Source organism: Heterocephalus glaber, unplaced genomic scaffold (assembly GCF_053883595.1).
Source record: "Heterocephalus glaber isolate CG9 unplaced genomic scaffold, H.glaber_assembly_v1.0 deba00000331, whole genome shotgun sequence".
NCBI classification, from domain to species: Eukaryota; Metazoa; Chordata; class Mammalia; order Rodentia; family Bathyergidae; genus Heterocephalus; species Heterocephalus glaber.
Genome location: NW_028258142.1, coordinates 57,759,458 through 57,775,590, shown reverse-complemented (window position 1 = coordinate 57,775,590; position 16,133 = coordinate 57,759,458). Strand labels below are relative to the sequence as shown.

The 16,133-nt window shown below is 47.5% G+C and overlaps 1 protein-coding gene and 1 long non-coding RNA gene across 4 annotated transcripts in view; one reads left to right on the top strand and one right to left on the bottom strand.

Moving 5' to 3' along the window:
• Abhd3 (abhydrolase domain containing 3, phospholipase) overlaps window positions 1-15,843 on the bottom strand; it is a 39,770-nt gene extending 23,927 nt beyond the window's left edge. For 2 of the 3 annotated variants that reach the window (XM_004853167.4, XM_087189816.1), the window contains exons 1-4: window positions 15,573-15,839; window positions 15,024-15,187; window positions 13,603-13,785; window positions 254-299 (exon numbers count right to left, since the gene is read on the bottom strand). In XM_004853167.4, coding sequence (XP_004853224.1) covers window positions 254-299; window positions 13,603-13,785; window positions 15,024-15,187; window positions 15,573-15,734 — 555 coding nt within the window. In that variant the 5' untranslated portion in view covers window positions 15,735-15,839. Of the gene's footprint in view, window positions 1-253; window positions 300-13,602; window positions 13,786-15,023; window positions 15,188-15,572 lie in introns of all 3 variants that reach the window. The other variant, XM_004853169.4, reaches the window with a different exon arrangement.
• LOC110350832 (uncharacterized) lies at window positions 295-11,391 on the top strand. Its single transcript, XR_002397725.2, has 3 exons — window positions 295-2,711; window positions 3,329-3,556; window positions 10,391-11,391. It is a non-coding gene; the product is annotated as an uncharacterized LOC110350832 (long non-coding RNA).
• Window positions 15,844-16,133: the final 290 nt, after the last annotated feature.

The following is a 16,133-nucleotide window of genomic DNA, read 5'->3' as shown; positions in this document are numbered from 1 at the left end:
GGGATTTAGCTCAGTGGTGCCGCTTGTCTCGAAAGCAGGAGGTCCTGAGTTCGACTGTGGTTTTGGTACCGGGGATTGAACTCAGGACCTCCTGCTTGCGAGGCAAGCGGGACCACTGAGCTAAATCCCCGGCCCTTTGCTTACATAAACAGTAAAATAATTATTTAAAAAAAAAAAGAACATGCTTTTCATCATAAAACTAGAAATGATTATTTTTAAAAAATTAAGACTTTTGTCATTTAAATTTACTTACCAAGAGATTCTCTCCCGCCACTCCTCTGTTGTTAAAAACCACACACCTAAAAAAAAAACCATACGGATACATCTAAAAATCAAGAAAGTAACATTATTCTACACGATTCTTGTTCATGATGTACTATAAAATGATCTTTCCGACACCGATCCACAGTAGTAAAGGACTTAAAAAATGTGATCTACAGACCTGACAATATTCAACAACTTCATCTAAGTGCACTAAAAAACAATTCCAATTGCTTAAATTCAACATGGGATTCAAATCAGAAAGCTGTACGTTGGGGCCAGGGATTTAGCTCAGTGGTACCCCCGCCTGCCAGGCAAGCGCAAGGTCCTGAGTTCGATCTCCGGTACCAAAAAACAAAAAAACCTGTACGTTGAAGTGAGCGAATTCTTCCTTCCAAATCCCCAGGAATTTTACAACTTCTCTTTCTGCATAAATCTGGGCCTCTGGTAAGCATTACTAAAACAGTTCTAAAGTGGGTCTGATTTCAGTGTTTTTGCTTCAGATATGTGCTCCACCCACTGGGGAGATTGCATCATTAAGATCTCTAGCTCAGGGCCAGAGATTTAGCTCAGCGATTCTGGCGTCTGCCTCACAAGCACAAGGTCCTGAGTTCAATCCCCGGTACCAAAAAAAAACAAAATTGAAAAAGATCTCTAGATATGTTAAGAAATTGCTCTGTTTGCAGCCCGCTGGGGAGGTGACCCTGGGTCACAGGCGTTCCCTGCCATCTTGTTTGCATCTCCTGGGCAAACGTGGGATCCAAAGGCTTCGATCAATGGGTGTCAGCTGTTAGCAGCAATGGCATTCCTGGTGACAAAGTGGCTTTGAAGAGTTACTCTTTGCTTACAATATTGAACTTTCAGGTTTCGATGTTAACTTTCCGTTAAACATGACCCCACCTGTATATTTTGCAATTCTTGGGATAGAATCCGGCCTGGGGTCTAGATAGGTTCTCACTGATGTACTGAGTGTATTTGACGTCCCTTAGCATTACGTTTGCTTTCCTCTGTTTACTTATCCGATCAGTCAGGATTCAGATTTCCTCCATTCAGGCCCTGCTGACCCTTGTGCAGGTTCGCAGCACCAGTGGGCTCAATGGCCGGCAGAACAGCGACAGCTCTGACTCCTCTCCAGAGTCAGGTTTCAAGGCCTGATGCCCCTGTCAATGTGTCCTCAGGATGTTTCTGCAAAGGAATTCTTTCTCGTGTCTGAAACGCCATATGGAGAAAAAACAATTTTTTTTTTGGAGGCAAGGTCTTATAATGTAGCTCAGAATGGCCTCAAACTCATGATCCTTTTGCCTCAGCCTCCCAAATGCTGGGATTCCAGGGTGCTATGATGCCTGGCTCATATAGAGAATATTATCTAGCTAAAACAAATGTTTTTTAAAAATCTCAGACTATGATTTTCAGAAAAATGTAGAAATATGACACTTTATTGAGTCACTTAAGAGACATTTTCACACTGAAACAACATGGATGGTACTGGGGATGGAAGTAGGCAAGCCCTCCATCACTGAGCCACACCCCTAATCTTTTTCAAAAATTTGAGACAGGGCCAGGGATTTAGCTCAGTGGTTTCACCGCTTGCTGTGCAAGCACAAGGACCTGAGTTTGATCCCCGGTACCAAAAAAAATAAATAAAATTGAGACAGAGTCTGGCTACGTTGCTCAGGCTGGACTCAAACTTGTGACCCTCCTGCCTCAGCCTCTGCACAATAACTGAAACTATAGGTGCGTGCCACCCACCCCACTTGAGGTTACTCTTTATTTTTTTGCTAAAAAGAATGGCAAGACAGCCTAGATATTAATAATAAGATTTAATGTGGCCACGTACAGCCCCTTGCTTAAGCACGTGATCCCACACAGGAATCGGTGCTCCAGGGAGCTGTAACCTGGAACCCCAAGCTCCTTGTCAGGTAAGAATCACTTTAGGGTGCAAGCGTTAAGTAAGGGTTAAAATGGGTTCTGGAGCAAGAGGTCATCAGGTGACTGCCGCTGAGAGAAGGCAACAGAAGGAGGGAGGGGAAAGGAAAAGCAGCTCAGACACAGGATTTCCCTCCAAACAGCAGCCTGGGAATCCACGCCTCCCCGCAGGCCACCCTGAGAGGTGGGTCCGGGCTCTGGTGTCTGTTTATGTCAGAGGAGGCACTGGCCTGACCCAGGTCTCTCTAGGTTTTGGGTCCAGTCGCAGGGTCACCATGGCGACCTCTAACCTGGCGCATGCGCAAAGGGGTAAGGAAGGCCCAGGGACCACGCAGCCCAGGGCCCGATGAGGGCTACAGCTCAGCCCCTTCCGGCCTCCAGCTGGTGACAGCAAGCAGTCTGCTCCCCTGACAGTCACTGCGACACAAACCTAAAGGCCTGTTCCTAAGGCACTGATGAGCATGGGAAAGTGCTCTCCAAACAAATCCACAGCGAGTCAAGGGCCTGGAGGGGGTGCAGATGAGGTAAGTTGGTCTGCAAAACTGGCATTTTTTTCCTACATATCTTAGCTCTTTAGAATTTCTTATCAAAACAAAGAAAGTAGAAATAAAGAGAAAAAATATCAAAGAGTAAATCTGGTATGAAGAACTTTCTGGAACAACGGAAGTTGTTAACCAGGAACTATGGTTTTGAGATGATTTGAGTGTGACCCCTAACGGTTCGTGAGCTGAAATTTCATCCCCGTTGTGAGGTAGGAAGAGGCTAGAAACTTAATTCCATTGTTTTATTTATTTATTTTTGGTTTTCTGATAAAGGGTCTCACTATGGAGCCCAGGCTGGTCTCAAATTTGCAGTGATCCTCCTGACTCAGCCTCCCAAGTGCTGGGGTTACAGGTGTGGGCCACCATGCCCGGCTCCATTACCACGAGCTGATGAGGATTGGATAGGGGTGGAGCCTCCATCCCTGAACACTGCTGGCTTCATAAGGGGGTGGGTGCCGGGGTGTAGTTGGCTGGCAGAGTCCTTTCCCAGCACGAGTGAGGCACTGGGTTCTGTCCAGAGCACCCTAAAGGGTGGGCGGGGAGACCAGGACATACAGGCCCATGCTTCCTATCTCTTCCTCTGCTCTACTCAACCTCAGCCACCGCATCACAGGAATGCAAGACAGGGCACGCGATGAGCAGAAGGGTTCTCTGTCCCCAGCACTGCCGACACTGCAGACCAAATACTCTTTATGATCTGGCCACCCTGTGCACCCTAAGGTGTCCCTCAGCATCTCTGGCCTCTGCCGACCACAATCCAGTAAAGCCGCCCCAGGCAGGCAAGAAGCACTGCAACTGTGAGATGGGCCAGACCCCGGAGAACACAGGTGGGCTTTCTTGTCACACAGGTGCAGGCGGGGCGTGGGCACCAAGGACAGCACAGGAGGACAGAGGGCAGGACGCCTCTCCGGGCCGCACTTCCAGATCTGTGCTCTGAGGGGCTTCAGCGGGGTGTGATGGTGCCTGAATGATCGCGGGAGGCTGAGGCAGGAGGATCACCATATGTTTGAGGCCAGTCTGGGGCTACACAGTGAGACCCTGTCTCAAAAAGACTAAAAAAAAATTAAAGAAATAAATACATATGGGGATTTTAATCAGGCAGTCTTAAATATTTTCCAGTTTTAGGTTTCTCCAAGGGTTTGAGTCTAATGATAGAAATCATCAGTAAAGAGTGGAGACAGAGGAGCATTCAGGGCTCAGCTATTCATACCACTTTTGAGTTCAGATAATAGCAATAACATAATGTTCACTTCTGTCCACTGCCGGCCAGATCATGCTCTAAGCATTTCACATGGATACAATATTCAAACTTCCCTACACAGAACATTCACTGACCCTGCAGGAAACAAGGAACAGAGAGGTTCCTGCCCGGGAAGGCATCATCTGGCCCACTGAAAAGCTACACAGTGCAGTTTGGGCTGAGCAACTACAAGAGGAGCGACTGTCATGGTAGTGTGGGACCCAATGTCCACCGCGGGTGTAGACAGGGAAGCCTTTTGAATCAGGGTGGGCAAAGTGATTAGGAGAGGTTCTGTGGAAAAGGAGACAAATCTTATGCTGAGACGTGAAAAATGGTAATGCTTTCGGCAGGAGGAAAATGTGGGGAGCAATGCAAGCAAAGGTAGAAATATGAAATGTTCTAAGGGGTGGAAAACAAAGATCATCTGAGTTGAGAAACGGCTCCATACAAGGTAATACCAGGACGGACAAGGAGGTTAGGACCCAGTCAGGCATAGGAACAAAGAGGTTCTGTCTCAGGAAGGTCCAGGTGGATGCAGTAGGCCAGCCCTTGCAGGATAATAGCCACAGACTCCTGACACAATAGAAAGGCAGTAGAGAGCAGCAAAAGTAGCAAGCAGGGGCCAAGGATTTAGCTCAGTGGTTCTACCGCCTGCCTCGAAAGCGGACATTCTGAGTTCAATCTCTGGTACCAAAACAAACAAACAACAAACAAAAAAGTAGCAGGCAGAAACTGTGGACACCTTGATTCGAGGAAGAGGAAGTGGCATTGCTTTCATATTTGTATAGCTTTCTGTTCTGGGGTTTGTTTGGTTTTTTGTTTTGGTCTCACTGAGTAGTTCTGCTGGGCTTGAACTCACTATGTAGTTGAGGCTGGCCTCAAATTCAAGGTGATCCTCCTTCCTCAGTCTACTGAGTGCTGGGATTCTAGGCGTGCACCACCATGCCTGGCATGTTTTTATTTTTCTGGACTTAGGAGAGAGGCAGTAATTGGCTTTACTCATTTTTTGATCAAAGGCCAATAGAAATGTTTAGTTTTATAGACAGGCATATATTTTCCTCCCTTTTTTGGTTTTTTGAAACAGAGTCTTCTTACACAGCCCAGGCTGGCCTTGAACTCATAACCCTCCTGCATCAGTGTCCCCAGGGGTAGGATTACAAGAATGCACCCCCACACCGTGACCTTTCTTGGCGCTGGGGCTCAAACCAAGGAATCAAGTGCTGTCTTACTGAGCTCTGTCTCCGCTTAGAGGCTCGAAGAACAGGGAGAGCAGAGGTTGGGGCCAGTATGACAGTTGCGCGATGAGGGAGGAGTCTCAGAAGGAGGACTCAGGAGAGCCCTAAATTTGGGGTGAAAACCAGATCCTTGTCTTGGCTAAAGCCTTCATCTATGCCGATGTGAGGCAGACTCCGTGCAGCCCAAGTAAGGCTAAAAAATGGGACAGATTTTAAAGGTTCCAGCGGAGACAGAGCAGGAAGTTTGAGTTTAGCCAAACCATTTGATAAACAGAAACCAATACTCTTTGGGGAAATATAATGGAATCCACTCTCTCCATGGGTCATTCAGGCATCCATGGCACAACTCAAAGGGCCAGAACATGAAAGAATAGGAAGACATGGCCCAGACTCTGGAATTGAGACCCCGACCCGGGGTGGGCCAGATGGCAGAATCAGCAGATGAAGATTTACAGCAGCTATGAGAACAATGCCCAAGGACTTAAAGGCCAAAAGCAGACAAAGAATTGAAAGCACAGGAAATCTCAGCAGAGGAATAGGATTATTAAGAATGAAAATTCTTTTTTTTGGTATGGGGATCGAACTCAGGACCTTGTGCTTTTGAGGCAGGTGTGGTGTCACTGGGCTAAATCCCTGGCCCTAAAAATGAAAATTCTAAGGGCCCGGGGGTGTAACTCAGTGATAGAGTGCAGGGTTAGCAGGTCCAGGGTTCTAGTTTTGGGTTTTTTTGGTACCAGGGATTGAATTCGGGGTCCTTGTGCTTGTGTGGCAGACAGCAGAACCACTGAGCTAAATCCCCAGCCCTGGAAATAGAAAATCTTACAATGAGCATCAGATCATCTCTTTCATTCCCAACTACTTGGGAGGCTGAGGCAGGAGGATCACAAGCAGAAGGCAAGGCTGGGCAACTTAGATCGTATCTTAAAAGAAAAAAAAAAGGTCTGGGGATGTAGCTCAGTACTGGAGCTCCTGGCTAGTATGCAAGAAGCCCTGGATCTAGTTCCCAGTGCTGGTGGGGGCAGGGTTCTCTTTCAGTGATCTCTTACCCTATTTTATTGGAAATCCCCCTACTCTGATCCTAAAATGTACTTGGCTGCTTTCTAACGTCCTCCTATTTGTTTATATATATATATATATATATATATATATATATATACACACACACACACACACACACACACATATTTTTTTGTATTAGTTTTTATTCACTTGAATTCTAGTTTTGTGCCTCTGATATTTTTAATAGAGTCTGTCCACTTACTACCTGGTTGAACTACTAGGAGCTCTACCTACGTGAGTTTTAGTGCTTATGATGAACAACAGTGTCATGAGTCCCTGTGCTGGGGACTTTACCTCCCCTCAGTCACAGCTGAGTGTGACAGGATGATGTAGATCCAGGGGCCGCTCTGCCTTAGCAAGGCATCTCCTCCCCCTCCCTGGACCAGTGAGGGCCTGGCCAGGCGAGGTGCCAGCTCTAGGACGCTGGGATTGCTGGCCATGGACCTGCACAGTACGCATCTCATTTCTATCTCAACAGACTACAATAGCGAGCCTCTTCCCAAGCCAGACAATGGCCCCCATTCACTCCTGTAGATTTCATATCTATTTTTTTATATTTGTACCAGAGATTAAACCTAGGACCTTCATACTGAACTACACCTACAGCCTTTTCTTAATCTTTTATTTGGAGACAGGGACTTGCTAAGTTACTAAGTTGCCCAAGTGGGGAATTTGCTATCCTCCTGCCTCAGCCTACCAGAGTGCTGGGGTGACAGGCGTATACCTCCATGCCTGTCTTTCTATACAATTCTTTTTAAATGTTTGTTACAGGCCAGGTACCAATGTGTGTTCTTCATCTACACTGCAGAGATCCCCACAACCGTAGGAGGTGTAAGGTATCACCATAGATGAGGAAACTGAGGCACAAAGATTGACTTGTTCCAAACACATAAGTGGTGTGTGATGGGGCTGGGGTCAGAATCCACTCCAGCACTGTGCTGCCCGTGGTAGCTAAGTCGATAACATTGAAGTCTCTTTCTCCCAAGGCGGATGGGAGTTCTGGGAGTGGAGTGCCTCTCCGGGTGCACTGGCCCTGATAAAAAGAGCTTTGTCCTTGAACGGCAGCCCCATTCTGCAGGGGAATCGCTCACAATGAGTCCCCAGAGAACACGACCCTTGTTCAGGACCATCGCAACTCTTCCTAGAATCTCATTAAAAAGGCTAAATTCTCATTCAGAGCTTTCTAGTGCATGTTACTTTATCTAGCAAGCCCCAGAAAGAATCCGTTAACAGCCTTATCCCTCACATTTTAAAAGCCAAATCATTTTAACAACAAAAGAAATGAGCTTCCAAGATAAAAATATGCTAGTGTTAGTATAAAATACTTTCTCATCTAAGACCCGGCTTTCAGATTGCAGGGAGGGAGTCAGGACTCGCACTTCTGTTCCTGCCTTGCTCTGCTCCCTGACCTCTCCTCCTTCCTCCCCCAGAGCTCTGCAGGTCGCTGGGCCTGGAAGGCTGCAAGAAAGATGCACGGAGCTGCGGCGGCTGCTTCCCCTAAATAACAACTCTCAGGCCCAGATTCCAAAGCTGAGAGAAACATCTAAAAACAGCCAGGATGGACAAATAGCTCAGGGGTAGAGTGCTTGCCTAGCATGTATGAGGCACTGGGTTCAACCTCTGATACGGTGAGGGAAAAGGAAAGGAAGGGAAAGGAAGAAAAGGAAAAAAGAAAGGGAAAAGAAAAAGAAAGAGAAAACAGAAGAAGGAAAATATGTAAAGGCCAGGCACAGGGGTGCATGGATGCGTATCTAGGAACTTGACAGGACTGCTGGAGCCCAGGAGTCCAAGCCTGGGCAATGTAGCAAAACTGTCTCAAATAGATAAACAAATCGGAAATCAATCAGAGCAGTCGCAGCTTAGCCAGTTTCTAAATCACCTCCCACCTTAAATTTCTAGGAGTGATGGAGAATGGACAGCAGCACCTTTAGTACTGTAAGTGGGGTCTGCAGTGCTGAGTAAGGCTTCGATCCCATCAAACCACATAAAAAAATCAGACCTTTCTCTAGTAAAAATAGAAATCTTTTTGGGGGGCCGGGGGTTTAGCTCAGTGGTTCTGCCGCCTGACTCGGCAAGTGCAAGGTCCCAAGTTTGATCCCCGGTACCAAAAAATAAAAAAATAAAAATAAATAAATAGTAAAAATAAATAAAAATGGGGCAAAAGAATAAAAAATGTCTCGAAATACACATCTACCATGGTGACAAATCTCTCAGGTGCCCCTTTCCTCTTCCAACTTTCCTGTTCTCCCCGCCTGCTGTCAGACTTATCAAACATGCACCCCGGCTGCAGACCTCGCAGGGGGTGAAGGCTGCAGTCTCTCTGGCATTCACACCCCTTGTCCCTCAGTAACAACCTAAGTCGGTACATTGCTGCCCTAAATAAAGAGTTCATTTTCAAGCTTCCCTTGCAGTTACAGGCTGATGTTATGTAAGGAAAAGGTGTGTGCACATTGCTGGGTCTGCATCTTTTTTTTTTTTTTTGCTGGAGGTTGAAGCCAGGGCCTCCGAGTGATAGGCTTATGCTCTAGCACTAAGCTACCTCTCTGGTCCCTTGGGTCTGCATCCTTAATGGATGATGCTTTTTTTTTTTCCTTTTCTTTTTTTGAGATAAGACCTTGTTATGTAGTTCAGGCTGGCTTTGAACTCACTGTGTACCCCAGGCTGGCTTTGAACTTACCGTGGTCCTCCTGCCTCAGCCTCCCGAGTGAGGAGATTATAGGCATGCACCACTATGCCTGGCTGAGGATGGTGCATTTTTTACTCTCCTCTTATTCTCCTCCTTGCTTGCTGGGATGCAAGTGTAATAGCTAGAGCTGAAGAATCCACGGGCTCAGAGGCCTGGGTTCTTGGAACCACAGACAGCACACCAGACAGGCTGTGGCCCGCCTTGGATTTTTTTTTTCCACATGGGAGACATAACTCTGATCTTGTCTACGTTGCTGTTATTTGAGTTTTCTGTCGTTTGCAGCCAATCCCGGTTCTTTCTAATGTAGACTTGCTGACTTCTGCATCCTCTCTCCCTGTCACTTCAACTAGACCGCACACTCCTTGGGAATATAGGTTCTGATCCTGTACTCTACAGCACCAAAATACTTAGAGACTGACCCAGATGCCAGCGCGCTTACTGTTATATAATGCAGGACGGGTCACTCTTTAATATTAGCAGGGGTAGGATATGATGGTGCATGAATTAAAAAAAAAAGGTCAAGGTAAAAGATAATCCAGATGTTGTCAGAGTTACTGTTTTTCTCCTTGTTTCTGTTTTGGTATTTGAAATTAATTCAGAGATAGGAGAAAGATTTAAGAAAATAGGATATTATTCAGGTACCTAAAACAATGCCTATTAGACTACACTTCTGAATGGATTTTTTTTTTTAACACAGGGATTCACTGAGTTACCCAGGCTGGTCCTGAAATCCTTGGCTTCAGGCGTCCTCCTGCCTCAGCCCCCCAAGTAGCAGGACAGACTTCAGGCACACCACTGCACTGGCTTGAATGAAGACTGATGGCTTTTGAGATAGGGTCTCACTATGTAGTTCAGGCTGGGCTTGAACTCACAATGTAGCCCATGCTGGTCTTGAATTTGCAGTGATCCTCCTGACTCAGCCTCCCAAGTGCTGGGATTACAAGTGTGCACCACCACACCGGCATGGAGATTTTTTAAAAAGAAATTTCAAATACATGGTTAAGATGTTAACAGTTTTCTCAGTCATGTAGGTATAAATTATTAGAGGTTACCACCGTCCCTTTTCTCTGGTTTTCTAGTTTCCATCAGAAGGATGTCTCTCTAAACACACTCCTGGGCTTCTGGCCTTTCTTACCCTTCTTGCTCTCCAGGTAGACGACTTAAGTGATTGGTAAAATTCGGAAGAATTTATCTGGCTCAGCAATTTCTCTGTCTGGGGAGAGGTCTAGCAGACAGCACGCCGTGTGCTCGCCCAAGGAAGGTGGGCAGGGGAGGGAGGGCAAGTGCTCCCATCACTGCTGCACACCTCGACTTACGACTCCCCGCGCTCGCCATTCTCACGCACAAAGTGTAGCCTGCTCTCTGTCCCTTCAATCATTAATTTTAAATGAGTGGACTTCAATATTTTGAAGAAAAATGTTGTGTTTTGGTTAATGTTCAGGTCGAGGAGAAACTGCTTATCATCACCTATAAACTCTTCGGTGTCATCTGTCTGTGTGCTGGGAGTCAGGTTCCTGTCTCTAAATCGCTCATCAGTAAAGCATCAACAGATCCCTGGTGACCTGAAAGAATTCGTGACCCCTCCACCCCTAATAAAGTAGAACTTAAAAGAAAATCAGTTTGGTTTGGTTTGGATTCTTTTCCTTTGTTTGTTTGTTTTGAGACAGGGTCTCTCTATGTAGCCCAGGCTGGCCTTGAACTTATGGTGATACTCCTGCTTCAGCCTCTTTTGTGCTGGGATCACAGGCATGCTCCACCCAGCCCAGCCAAATTACAAAAAAGTTTCTGTTCTAATCGGGGAGTAGCAGATGAAAGAAGGATGATATAAACATTTTCTAAAGATCCACTTTCTGCTGGACACTAAACTAAGCACTTTACATATTCTAACTAAACCCTCTGAAGTAGGCAAGAAATTGTGATGGGAGAAATTCAATGAACGCCCAGAGTCACTTGGAAAGCCAACACGGGGATCCAGGCCTGACTCCAAGCCCAAGCATGTTCTGCCCTGCCATGCAGCCTCCCCCAACCCTGTTATCTGCCACAGCATGGATGACTTCCTTCTGTTCTGTCTCCTTAGGTCTCCAACCAGGCTGTGGCAAACTTCCTGATCTATGTCTCACTTCCATGGTCTTTAAAACCACCTGCTCTCTGTGGAAACTGCAATCATGCTTTGTAGGGCTTCCTGTCCAGACTGGGGGGTCTATTCCCTTCCCATGTGACACTCTGAGCAGTAGGGTGGTGGCACACAAATCATCCCAGCCATCACCAGGTGGCCCACCCACGCTGCTGGGCTTGGCCATGTTGCTAATCCACAGAATGGTGAGCAGAATGCTGTTTTAAGCCATCCAGTATGGCTTGTTACACAGCATAGGCTAACTGATACAGCCTCTCTGGCCTCAATGAAGAGACTCTTTGCAGTTAAAAATAAATGTGGATAGACCCAAAAGTCATGGAAAATTTACTGACAATGGCTTTTTTACCTATTCAGCTTCCTAAAAGTCCAGTCTGATTCAATGTTAGTACTCCCTAAAACCAAATAGGCTACGTATTCTAAAAACTGACAATGGCCAGATGTGGTGGTGCACACCTGTGATCCCAGCACTCAGGAGGCTGAGTCAGGAGGATGGCTTCGAGTTTGAAACCAGTGTGGGCTACACAGTGAATTCAAGGTCAGCTTGAATTACATACAAACCCTGTCACAAACAACTAATAAACAAACAGAAGGTGACAATGAATTCATCCAGCCTTCCTCTCTCGTACACTCCTTGAGGCAAGGAAACATTTCACAACTGTGTATCTCCAGAAGCAATAGAAAAGAGGTGATTTTAATCCCCAGGGAAGCTAAAACCTTCCAGCTACTTTGAAGTACACTGTAGTCATAACCTTGGGAATAAAGTTTGGTGACTTTAATAAGAAATGGACAAGGGCCAGGGATGTAGCTCAGTGGTTCCGCCGCCTGCCTTGCAAGTGCAAGGACCCAAGTTCGATCCCCAGTACCAAAACAAACAAACAAACAAACAAAAAACAAATGGACAAAAGCCATGGCCACACGTGGGGCTCATGAGACTTAGTCCTTGAATTTCAACTACATTGTTTATTTTCTTCTTTTGGGGGGAGGGGATGGAACCCAGGTCTCCCACATGCTAAGCTCTCCATCACCAAACTACACACTCAGCTCCCCTTGGGAGACAGCTCAGGCCAAAGTCAGGATCAATTTAGATATGTACAAAAGGCCTTATGAGGTTTTGCACTTTGTTTTTTTTTCTTGTGTGTGTGAGATTTTGAGACAGGGTCTCACTATGCACTCCAGGCTGGCCTTGAACTTATAAAAAGGGCTTTATGTATAAAAGATCAGCCGGGGATTTAGCTCAGTGGCACTGTGTCTGCCTTGCAAGTGCAAGGTCCTGAGTTCGATCCCTGGTACCAAAAAAAAAAATCAGAGTTAACTCGTTAAAATGGAATTCACAGGCTGGGGATTTAGCTCAGTGGTTCCGCCGCCTGCCTCAAAAGCGCAAGGTCCCAAGTTCGATCCCTGGTACCAAAAATAAATAAATAAATAAATAAAATAAAATAAAATGGAATTCACTATTGGGGCATTCCTCCCTTTATATCAAAATGCTTTTATTAACATAAACACAAGCATCGGTCTTACACACACACACACACACACACACACACAAGTGTTTCAAGTTTAACAAAAGATAGAATTCTAGAGACAAACCAGAGTTTCCCGTTACAATCATTACCTCAGCTAAAAATACTGAGGCACAACAAAGCAGTACCTTTCTTTTTTTTTTTTTATGGCACAGGGGATCGAACACAGGACCTTGTGCTTTCGAGGCAGGCAGCAGCACCACTGAGTTAAATCCCTGGCCCCAGCAGTACCTTTCTTAATGACCCATAATGAATGACCCTTAATGACCCTTTCCTCAGAGTCTAGAGCTGTGGGCCAGGGATTTAGCTCAGTGGTTCTGCCGCTTGCCTTGAAAGTGCAAGGACCCCAGTTCAATCCTTAGTACTGAAAAAAAAAAAAAAAAAAGAGTCCAGAGCTGAGCCCAAAACTCAAAGCTGCTAAGTCACTTGCAAAAATTACACTGTACCCGTTGACTGAGCTGAACAACAGCTACTCAGAAATGCTGCGACATCAACTGGACCCTCGCCATGAGCACCTGCACACTCAGGAGGCACCTTTGGAAAACAAGGATGGCCTAAAAGCTGATTCTGAGTATTTGCTACACTTGGGACCTGAGCCAAGGAGACAAGATTAGCAAATCGAAGGCCCAGATACAGAGCGTGACTCGAGTACTCTCTATCGGGAGTTTGTAAGCCCTGTTCTCCAAAGCTCTCCTGCCTGAGGTGGGGTGTTCTATAGCTTTTCAGACCTGGGGCCTTCTGTCAATTCTCTGATGATTCTAACTCCATTTGTTCCTTCAACCTAAGTGTGCTAAGTGCCTGCTACTATGCTAAGTGTCATTTCTTGTGAGATGATTCTGTTATGCTCCTTTCTGAAAGAGGTAAAAGAGGAAGCAAAGAAAAAGAATAACTTAAGTGACTACTTTATACATGCAAGAAATAGTACATATTTATAAAACATATGTGTGGATATAGTTAGGTGAGTTAGGTGAAAAATGGAAAAAGATCTTGCACCAGTACCTGTATCCTAATTCTTCACTGAGATGGATCATATGAAGGATATAGGATTCCTTGCTTGTTCCAGTGAGTCCAGGGAGCAATAAGATGGTGGGTCTGGTGCTGGCATCTGTATAATACGCACTGTTATCATTATCAAACCAGTCCAAAGAAATCTGTCCTCCATCTGCAGTTTTAATAAGTTCACTGAAAGAAACAATTCCAAAGACATTACTCATTAAGTCTTTCAAATTCTGTCTTACTGTTAGGGTTTTTTGTTTTTTGAGTCAGGATCTTGCTGTATGTAGCTCAGGGTGGCCTTAAACTCACTATGTAGCCCAGCCTGGCCTCGAACTCAATAGTAATCCTCCTGCCTCAGCATCCCAAGTGCTGGGATTACGGGCATGTGCCACCACACCTGGACAATATTAGGGTTTGTTTTTGTTTGTTTTTAATGTTACGGTTTTATTTCTACAAATATCCGACATTTTTGGTCATCTCAAAATAACTTAAATTCAGCATTCACTCACACACAAACAAATCTATGTGTCACTTTCTTTCACCATAAGGATGATATAAAGATTAGTACCATAGCATATTTCCAGCAGCCCCAATAAAAGGTAATACACAAAAATTAACTTCAAATCCCTTCAAACATTTGAGCTGGAGGTGTGGCTCACTGCGAAGTGCTTGCCTAGCTTGTGCAAGCCTTGGGTTCAATCCCCAGCACCGCAAGAGAAAAAAAAAAGCACTTCAAATATTTATCGTGTAATCATTTCCTCATTACTCTAAATACCTAGCATTTAACCCCAATTTGATTGAGGTCACTCAGCTAACTCAACAGGGAATCATAAAATGCAGATCTGATTATGGCTGTAGCTCTTCTAACTCAATAATGCAGCCTCCCCACAGAGTCCAGTACACAATTTGCTTCTTAAATAAGGTATTTCTTACATAGTATCTATAAACTTAACAATTTTCCCAAATCGTGCACATTTGAGGCAACAAAAGTCTAGAAGCACTAGATGACTCAGGGAAATTAAAAACAGGCACCACTTAAGTCTCCTGGCTACACATTCCCGGCTACACGGCTAACATCTCAAGCACAGCCTCACCAAGGAGGCAGCTGCGTGTCAGCGGGAAGGTCCCAGGAGCCGCGGAGAGGAGGCCCGAAACACCCTGGTGCCCGCGGGACAGATGCAGGACAAACCGGGGAAGTAGTACCTCAGGTACTTCTCCCTCCTAGAAAATAAACCATTTCCATTAGGGGCCAAAAGAGAGAAAAAGAAAGAGGAAAGGAAAGGCAATATCTGAAGATTTTTCCTGCAGCTTCAAGTGGGGCTGGGGGCTCGCTTTCCATTTCCTCCCCCGATCCTGCTCTCTACGGAAGCCAGAGGTCCTGTCAGTCCCGAGCCGGGAGCTCGCAGGGCCGGACGCGCACTTACTTCCTGTAGCGCACCGGGGGCTTGGCGGTGATGAAAGGTCTCAGCAGCGTCTGTCCTCGGCTCTCCCAGCACCAGACCGTGGGGTAGTAAGTTTCCGTCACCACGGGACAGTGCTCCTGGAGAAAGCGGCTGAAACTTTCGCCTCCCGTCACTAGCCGGGGCTTCTGCAGGGAAAGCCGGTCGTCAGCGAAGGGTCCGGACAGGGGCGCACTTTCCGCCGAGTAGCCGCAGCCCCTGAGAGACCCCCGATGCCTACTCCTGGGAGACGGGCGCGAAGGATTCACGGTCGCGACCGTCTAAGCGGTGGCTCACCGGATCCCCGGGGGAAAAGGCGAGAGTCAAGGCGGGCGTCCTCCTCTGAGGCGCTGCACGGTCCCGCCGCGGGCCGAGGATCCGAGCCGCGAATCCCCGGCCCCGTCCCCAGAGCACGTGGCGGGGGCTGCCCGGCGTCCCCGCGCCACGGGGCCGCGTCCAGGGCGAAGGACACCGCGGGACCCGCGCGCCCCCCGATGCCACCAGCCGCTGGTCCGCGCCGCGCTCCCGGCTCACCTTGGCTATGCTGCTCAGGTAGTAACAGGCGTAGGCGACGCTGAAGCCCAGGATCAAGGACAAGCCCATGCCCGAGCCGAAGAACCCGACGCGCACTTGGCGCTCCAGGCAGAGCGAAAGCTCCCGGGACAGCATCCGCAGCTCCGTGGCCAGGTGCTGCATGGCGCGGGCGATCGCGGGCGCCGCGCCCCGTCTCCGGCGTCTCCTACCTGGCACAGCGCGGCTTCCACGAACGGGCGCCGCGCCGCGACCCGGGAACGCCGAGCCCGCCCGCCCGACGCCGCTGGCTCCGCCCCGCCGGCCCCACCCTCGCCCGCCCCTCGGGAACCTTCCGGAGGTGGGGCCCGACCCTGCCCCCGGGCGACTCCGGGCGAACTGAGGTCCCTGCGAGGTCGCGGGAGGCCGGAGCGCCCCACGCGCGTCGGAGCGCGCGCGCCTCCTGCCGGCAGGAGACCGGGCCCTCCCCGGTGACCTTGACCGGTGTCACTCGGGCGACTAGCGGTTGGGGTAGACAGGAAAGGTGGCTCGGATTCCAGGCTTTGGGGACCTTATGCCTAAGCT